Source organism: Vitis riparia, chromosome 18, assembly GCF_004353265.1.
Source record: "Vitis riparia cultivar Riparia Gloire de Montpellier isolate 1030 chromosome 18, EGFV_Vit.rip_1.0, whole genome shotgun sequence".
Lineage (NCBI taxonomy): Eukaryota > Viridiplantae > Streptophyta > Magnoliopsida > Vitales > Vitaceae > Vitis > Vitis riparia.
Genome location: NC_048448.1, coordinates 33039751 through 33048825, shown reverse-complemented (window position 1 = coordinate 33048825; position 9075 = coordinate 33039751). Strand labels below are relative to the sequence as shown.

General features: G+C 33.1%; 1 protein-coding gene across 4 annotated transcripts; it reads left to right on the top strand.

Annotated features, from left to right (window-relative positions):
* Window positions 1–824: 824 nt before the first annotated feature.
* LOC117907551 (agamous-like MADS-box protein AGL11) lies at window positions 825–8850 on the top strand. Of its 4 annotated transcripts, XM_034821131.1 has the most exons (10): window positions 825–1000; window positions 2000–2068; window positions 2184–2375; window positions 6614–6695; window positions 6943–7004; window positions 7229–7328; window positions 7635–7676; window positions 7771–7812; window positions 8016–8173; window positions 8656–8850. In XM_034821131.1, exons 2-10 carry the CDS (start codon window positions 2061–2063, stop codon window positions 8657–8659), a joined length of 690 nt encoding a protein of 229 aa, XP_034677022.1. In that variant the 5' UTR covers window positions 825–1000; window positions 2000–2060; the 3' UTR covers window positions 8660–8850. The 4 variants fall into 4 exon arrangements, with proteins under 4 accessions (XP_034677022.1, XP_034677023.1, XP_034677024.1 ...); XM_034821132.1 differs by lacking the exon at window positions 2000–2068; XM_034821133.1 differs by lacking the exon at window positions 2000–2068 and having other exon boundaries at window positions 825–1037.
* The last annotated feature ends 225 nt before the right edge of the window (window positions 8851–9075 follow it).

Genomic DNA, 9075 nt, shown 5'->3' with positions numbered 1-9075 from the left:
AGCCAGCATACATTTGGTGCATGCAGGCGCTGCAACAACAATGGAAGAAAGAAAAATATTTTTCCATAGACTTGGCAACATGGTCACTACTTCTTCAGATTGAACTCCTGTAGGAACTAATTAATTCCTATGTTGAACCAAACCTCTATAGGCTAAACACAAAACTACCCAACACAAGAACTTTGATTTATTCCACTGATATGGATTGATTTGCCTTTTTAATTGAAGACCCTTTTCTGTTGGTAACTTTGTGAAGGCATGAACGAAGTTGATTACTGAAGATATTAGCAACATTACTAGGGTTTTGGAGATAAGACTGTAAAGTTGGCTAAAACCCTAGAGGCATGTTGTTTTTTAATAATTGGAGATACCATATATGTATGTTGCGAGTGCAGATATACGTGGAAAGCACAAAAATCCTAGCCTGTTAAACTGTAATTTGGGAAGATATTGTGTTTCTTTTACGTGTTGGATACAACATTGGGTTGTGGCCTTGAAGAAAATAAAGAAGAGAAGAAAGTTTGCAGTTTATGGTGGGAATTTGGAACTGCAAAGCTGTTTACATTATAAAACTACTATGTCTTCTATACGACTTTGGGTAATAAGCCATTCGGAAGTCTTTTTCTTCCTCAACCCCTCTCTCTCTCTCTTTGAAGAAGTCATTTTCTTCATCTGCACCGCCCATTCTCTCTCGCTATTGTCATCTTTCTCCTCTTCTCTCTCTCTCTCTCTCTCTCTCTCTCTCTTGTACTATCTCTCTTCTCTCTCTATCTCTCTTTATTGCTCTCCCTCTCCCTCCCTCTCTCTCTCTCAAAGTCACTTTCTACATCTGCACCACCCACTCTCTCTCTCTCTCATATCCGTCTCACATCTCTCCATTGTGGTATATATATATAAGGACTAAACACAAGTCTTAAGGCACTTTGGCTTCATTGGGATACGCGTTTTTGCACAGCCCGAAATTTTCCGAAAGCTGAAGTCGCCGGATTTTGGAAACAAGGTGTGTCTCTCTGTGAAAACGTTTCGTGCATAACTGGGTAATCTTAGATCTGCTCCCCTCCACACCACAGAATCTACTTTTGCCTACATATGAACATCTGCTTTCCATTTCTTCCTCTTTCTTTTGTCAGTGCCCATCTCTCCAAATTTACTTCCACCTCTTACATTTTCTTACCATTCTTTTTAGATTTCTTGGCTTGATTTACTCTCTTCTTCCTGCAACACTTTACTCTTCAGTTCTTGATTCTCTTTTGCCTTCTTCATGCATTTGTTTCCATTCTTTAATTAGTCATTTTCTTATTCTAAACTTTCTTTTCCCTTTTTTCGTTATTTTCAGAATGCAGTTTGATTATTTTGCCTTTTTTTCATGTTAAAACAGTATTTGTTTTGGTAGTTTTCAGTTTATTTTTTCCATAAATTTCTGTTTCAAAAACCTCTTGAAGGGAAAAAGCCAGAATTTTTTTTCCTGCGTTCTGGTCTTAAGCTTCTCATCCATATCCTGGGTTTATGGGAAATGTGTTAAGGGTCATGGGGTTTTTGAGAAATGTGGAGAGAGAGAGAGAGAGAGAGAGATGTGTAGACGTGCACCCACTTGTAGTAGTATTAGTAGTGGAGATAGATCCTGGGTTGATTTTTCAAATGGTAGATCATGTTCTCTTCTCTTTGTTCTCATCTCTTCATGTTCTTTTTTCCTCAGTGGCTTACAGATTTTCTGTCTCCCAATCTTTTGGTTTCCATCTCTTTTCCAAGATCTCCTTATTTTCCTACATTATCATCATTATTTTATTATATACACAAGCCTCACCCTATTTTTCAAACATCTAACTTTCTCATTTCTCAGTCTATCATCATTCAGATCTCTCCTCTCTCCTCTCTCCTCTCTCCTCTTCACCCTCTACCAAAAACACACATTTTTTCGGTAGATCTTCTCTCACAAATTACATGCATTATTACCCTTCATATGTCACTCATACTTCAATTTTTTTTTTTTTTTTTAAAGCTTGAACAGATCTCCAACTCTTTCTCTAGTATTTTGTAATCTTTAGCAGTTTCATAAAGAGATGCTTTGGTAATTTTTTCTAATATTTTCAGTTGGTGATATAATATAACAATGTATAGTAGTACAAAAATTTTGTTCTTATATACCTAAGCCATTTTTTCTTTTGGTGCAATAAACCTAACAGTGTAGTGAACATGGGGAGAGGAAAGATCGAGATCAAGAGGATCGAAAACACGACCAACCGTCAGGTCACATTCTGCAAGCGAAGGAATGGGCTTTTGAAGAAGGCTTATGAATTATCAGTGCTATGTGATGCAGAAGTTGCCCTCATCGTCTTCTCCAGCCGCGGTCGAGTCTATGAGTACTCAAACAACAAGTAATAATTTTCTCCACCATTTCTTCAACCATCTGCTGAATTTCTATGTTCATCTTTCTCCATTTTGGTGCATCATACGGGCAATTAATGGTTTTATATTGATGAGATTAATATCATCAGAAGTTGCAGAACCCTAATGTTATTAAAGCAAAGAAAAAAAAAAGAACAGTGGAAGGAGGAGATGCAATAAATTTGAAAATCTAACTCACTGCAGATTATGATTTTTTATGAGGGGAGTCAGATTCCTTTTGCTTTATTTAGGAAGGGATTACATGGGTACCTGCTTTGATATTTATGATATTTTCTTTCATCAAAATTTAATTAATGAAGGAAAATGCAGATAATATTCTGACATTTCATCAGGCATCTGCTGATGAATCTGAGAAAACAATGTCTTCTTCATGATTTTTCACTAATTGCATCTTTGACTGATATAAGGAAAATATCAGAAAGAACACTTTACCTATAGTTAGAAACTTCTTCAAAGATTAACTATCAGAGGGTTCTTTTTATTGTATGTTTAGTGCATTAAAAAAAATAAAAATTATAATGAAAAAATAAAAATAAAATAGGAAAAAAAACCGAAAAAGTTGAAATCCAACTATCAGTTACACTGGTAGTACTGATATGCATGCAAGGGAAGACAATCTAGGCAACAGCCAGTTAGGGTTTCTTTTCCTAGCTAGTTCTTCCCATCTCTCCTTACTGTTCCTTTCCAATAATATTTAACATTGTAATCTGTGAGAATCTGTATTCCACTGTCCACAGTACAGTATTTAAGAAAAGGGTTATGGCCCTTTTCCTCTTCCACTCTTTGTTCAAGTCTCAGTTTCTCTGCTCTTCTCTTTCCATTTCCAGCTTTGGGAGGCTTAGAGCCCATGTATCATAAATCCTTCCCTTTGTTTTTCTCCATCTTTTTGTTTAGGGTTTCTTCAGCCTAAAAGCTGTGAACCTTTCAATGGAGTCTTTTGGTCCTCTCCTCTTTCCCATTCTCATTTAAAGTGCAGTAAAGTGATCACCTTTCACTGCTCTTTGTTTTTTTCACTTGGTGTGGGCAATTTGTGGATATCAAATCAGAAATGGGACGGTGTACATCAGCACCCATTACATCTTTGTGTGGGTTTGAATAAATATTTCATATCAATCATTTCATGTTTGCTCAATGCCATCCAAGATTTTTTTTCTTCACTTCATGTCTCATTTTCCTCCCTAATTTCTCCCTTGTTCAAGGAAATTGAAAATCTTCTCACAGTTGAGATAGTATTTAAAATAGGACATTGGTCTTACATGAGATTTTACTTTTTTGTTTTTAATTTTTTAAATTATTTTTATACTTTTTAAAAATACTTGTTTTTACCCTTACTCAATTAACAAAAAAAAAAAGAAAAGAAACAAGAGACCAATTTGAATATTTTTTTAATGTTGAGGGTGGGGTTTGGGGTTGGGGGTGGAGAGGAGAAGTCTTCCTTATTATTTCTTAATTTTAATGCATTATTTTTAGTCAAATTCAATTTTATTGCATAAAATTAATTAACATCATCTTTGATCATCTTTAAATCATATCGATTAAATCGTATTGTTGCTTATTTTCCTAATTCAAATAGAATAAAAAATATTTTAAAAATCTTTATTCTTTATATATATGAGAGAAAAATAAGAGAAATAAATTTGACAAAATATGTGAAAAAATTATTAAGTTCAAGCTTTTTTTTTTCTTTTTTTTTTTTGAAAAAAAAAATCATAATTTTTATCTTTTTTCTTTTTCTTTTTTTTTTTCTCTTAAATTTTTGAAGATTTAAATGCAACCCCTACATTTTACACCTAAGAGAATTTGAGGAAAAGTATGAGAAAAAGAAAACAAAGAAGAAAAATGAAAGAAAGAAAAAGAAAAATAAAGAAATATGTTTCAATAAATTGTTATTACTTATTTATATAAAATTATTTTTATTCTTTTATCTCATATACAACCAAACAAAATTTCAAAAATGTAAAAATTTTGATGTAGTTTTCATTAGATTTGATTTTTCCTACTTTCCATAATAATCCAAACAAGATCAATTAATAAACTAAGGCAAAATCTAGGATGATGTCATAATAACAGAAGTTTAAAGGAATTAAGGATAAATTGAGATAGCTCCTAGGATGGTGTCATAATGATTGGAGTCCAAATGAGGTAAGAATAAACTTAAATAAACTCTAGGATGATGCTCCAATGATGAATTTCCTTTTTAATATATTTTTTAGTGTTTTCTTTAATTCAAACAAACCTAACTAAATACTATAGGTGGTAAATGAAAATTGCATAATATTATTTGAGTAGACATTTGTCACTAATTTTTCTAACTACAAATAGATTACCAATAAAATGATCAATATCCCTTTCTATCGAACTTGTCCGTTGTTGTATTGTTTTTTATGATATTTTTATGTAACATGTTAAATTATAAAATAAGTAAATAAGTTATAAGAAGAAAGAAAATAACCAACTTAATTCCAATAAAAACCTTTGAAAATAATAAATGGTGGGATATATATGTGATAGAGGTGCAAAGTCTTGGGTTCGATTACCATCATTAAGAATCCCTGGATTACTCGGAGTTGATTCTAATGGGTGTCGTTGGAATCCCTAAGGTTTCGAAGCCATGTGTGGATTTGAAAGGCCCTATCACGGTGGGGTTTCCGGGTTATCAAAAAAAAAAGAAAAAAAAAACACGCACATGCACAATTTTCATAATAGAAGGTAGAAAAAAATGAGAGTAAGGTAGAGAAGATGTTTTTTCCTAGGTACTCTAGGGTTTTGTGATAATAGATTTGGATATTTTTTTCCTCAATAATTAAAATTATTAATTCAATTATAATAAATATAAAAATCAATGAGATATTCCATGGAAAACCCAAATCAAATGTTGCAATATAGATCAAGATTAGTATTTACTTATATGCATGCATGTTAATTAGTTTGACCTTAAAGATCTTGTAGTGCTGGTTCCCAATATAAAAATAAGAGCCTATTTGGGATAACTTTTTAACTCCTGCGTCTAGTAATTAGAGATGAAACAGACATTATTTGTATTATGTAATCTATCTTATAAACAAAATTTTAAAAATGCTTTAATAAATAGTGAGGATGACTATGATATTTCAAAAAAAATTATTAATTAAAAAAATTTACTAACAAAAATGTCGATAAATCATTTATAAGTGTTATCTACATGTCCTTAAAATCACTTATTTAAATAATAGAAATTAAGCTAGATTAATAATGAATTAAAAGAAAAAAAAAATGTACAAACCATCCAGTTTAGTACTGGTCCGAACCCCCTTCTAGCTCAAAAGGTCAATCGGGGATTGGACTAGGATCCGGTCAATAGTTCGATTGATTAAATCGATCAATTCGGTCCGATGTTTAAAACATTACAAATAACTTATCTTATCTGAGTTTTGATGCATCTCATACATGAAAAGTAGTTATTGAAAGCCAATACATATTTCATACAAAGTCCACACAAAGAAACTAAAATAAAAATAAACAAAAAATCAGAGAATAAAATCCTCATGGTAAAGTTGCACCAATAAGACCTATAATGCATACAGTTGCAGAGTGGCAGTGCTCTTCATTGTTCTTTCTCTTGCTTTTCAGTGGTGCAATCCATGAGAATCTGAACCCTGTGGCAGTGTCTGAAAAAGGGTGGTCATAGCAGTACAACCAACCACTCATTTTTCATCTTTCCTTGTATCTTCCCTTGTTTGCAAAATCTCAGTTTTTCTGGTTGTTTCTTTCCACTTTTGGCTTTCCGCAAACTTTGAATGGAGTCTTGGGTCTTTTCTCTTTGCCTCTCAAAGCTGCAATCACTGCTCTTTTTTAGTGCTGAAGAGTAGAAACCAGGACAAGACTTTTCAACTGCTATTCTCCATACAAACTCATGAAACTGATGAACAATTGAGCAGTGGGGTCACTGTGTATACTGTATAGTGATTTTAATCATTTTTATGTCTCATAACTTGTGGGTGTTTGTGCTGTTACTTCATCTTTCTCATATCAAGTCATAGTCCTTTCACAAACTTGTGCTGTCATCTCCCATCATATATGGTTTCCTCCTTTAGGGTTTTGCTTTCCGCCTTCACTTTTGACTACTTTTGGAGCAATTTTCTCCCTTGAATTCTATCATATGTAATATTTCTATCCATTTTGCAACAATTTTTTTTAATTCATTCTATTTTTATATATTGGAAAACAGCATAAAATCAACCATAGATAGGTACAAGAAGGCCAGCTCAGATAGTACAAATGGAGGCTCTACCATGGAGATCAATGCCCAAGTAAGAAAACTTCCATTTTATGATAGTTAATGAATCAATCCAAATCCTATATGGTTTACTGATCAGATGTAGAACATCTCAATCCATTCTGTGGATTGAAAAGTGCACATTTTTCATTAGGCTGGCCACAAATTAAAACCCTCATCATGCTTAGCCATAAACAAATTTGTTAAAATCATTATTCTACTTTCTTTTTTCTTTTTGGATTATCCCATTGAACTTTCTCGAATTCTGTTGTTGAACATAGTATTACCAGCAAGAATCAGCAAAGCTGCGCCAGCAAATACAGATGCTGCAGAATTCTAACAGGTACCCTTGATTCATATTTCATTTTTCTCACATGCAGTTGAGTGTATATATATATATATATATCTATATATATGTCAATTTGCATTTTCCTTCTGCTTGTGTCTTTAACTAGGTTTTTGACATCAGTTCCCATGCAAAAATTTCAAATATTTCTTAACGATCTTAATTAGATATGTTAAGACTTAAGAGCAGGTTGTACTAAGACATTTTGTCTGTGTTTATAGGCACTTAATGGGTGATTCCTTGGCTTCCTTGACTGTGAAGGAGCTAAAGCAGCTCGAGAACAGGCTTGAACGAGGCATCACAAGAATCAGGTCCAAGAAGGTAACGACACGTAGACACTAATTCTAATCTGGCTGGGCATTTGATTTTGTGACTTAAATGAAATGGTAAAAAAAAAATGGTATCATTCACTGATTAAATGATACATGAAGATTGAATTAATTTACGAGACTGCTTTCACTTGATAACTAAAGCCTGATGGTAGGAACTTCCACCCATCTAGCTTAGTTGGTGATTGAGCTGAATTTTGTCTTGGAAACTTTGTGAAAAATAGACAAGTGATCACTAGATCAGCAAAGCCTATCTTTTTTCCTTTGTTCTAATGTCGTGCTTGTTCTTATGCAATAGCATGAGTTGCTGTTGGCTGAGATTGAATACTTGCAGAAAAGGGTAATCTCTTGTTCTAAACATCAATTTCCATGTTGGTTTCCTTCTTTTATGATTTTACCAGAATTCTTTATCGAGCATGTGTTAATTTTCTTAGGAAATTGAGCTGGAAAATGAAAGCGTATATCTCCGAACCAAGGTATGAATTAAATTAGTATAGGAATTGAATGTGATAAAATTGAAGGCACAACAGTTGATACCGATCTAGCAGTTCAGTTGAACTTTTTAGTGTATATATTCCACAATTGATTGAGCTATAATTACTTAATTTTTTTGATGTATGAAAACTATCCATATCCATACTACTACTCTTCATTGAGCTCTGCTGCATTAAACTTTCAGATTGCAGAAGTGGAGAGGCTTCAGCAAGCAAACATGGTGTCAACACATGAGTTTAATGCCATCCAGGCATTAGTTTCTCGCAATTTCTTTCAGCCCAATATGATTGAGGGTGGATCCACAGGCTACCCACTTCCTGATAAGAAGGTCCTCCATCTCGGGTACATTCATCTTTCGCCATGTTTATTCATTTGCATTCTTTCTCGGTCTAATATTGAAGATTATTAATAGAGCACATAAATCACCAAGTAGCCTTAGGTCTGCTAAATTCATCACTACAAATGGTATATGCATGAATAGCTTAATGAGACATTTCAAGCCATGCATTGGGTAGAAAAAAGTAGTGAGATTTCTTTGTCTTTTAGAATACTGCATAGTCATTGACTACCCTATATAATCTTGCTGTGAATTATATACTAATTATGATGGGCAAAACAAAAATTTGTTCTCCAAATCCTCCTCAAGTTCCTATGATGTGTATGACGGCCTAAAGATGATTGTTCATCTGGGCATTTCGATTTTTGCTCATCCTTAATAATCAGTACTTCTCCAAAGTAAGTAGATTTCCATGTTTTCTTTTGGCTTACAATAAGATTCAAGTTCGACCTAATTCCTGGGGTTTTTTGCTTTTTGTTTTATGTAGGTAAATGATGGGAGAAAATATCCACCAAGTTCATCTCCTTATGATGTTTAAATAAATCTTTTCCCATGCTATCCAAACTGTTATGTAACGGAGAATTAATGTCATTGTTGTATTTGGGGTTTCTATGACTTGGTATTTATCAGCTAGCAACCAGTACTGTTTTGTATAACATTAGTATGATATATAATAATAGCCCTATTAAAATATATAATATTCCTAATCTAAAACCGGAAATTTGCAATTTGAAATGAAGAACAATACACATGTATATTTCATCACCTAACATTAAAAACAATTTGTCCATACAAAAAGATTGACATATTTGGTGTTGATAATCACTAGAGATTAAAGTTCAAAACTAAATATTATGCATATTGAGCAGGACTGCAAGCAGTAGCATGCTGCTGATGGCTCGAGACC

Coding starts and splice junctions, on each gene's coding strand:
- LOC117907551 (XM_034821131.1), top strand. Junction 2,376..6,613: donor TATGAGTACTCAAACAACAA/GTAATAATTTTC, acceptor ATTGGAAAACAG/CATAAAATCAACCATAGATA. Junction 6,696..6,942: donor CCATGGAGATCAATGCCCAA/GTAAGAAAACTT, acceptor TGTTGAACATAG/TATTACCAGCAAGAATCAGC.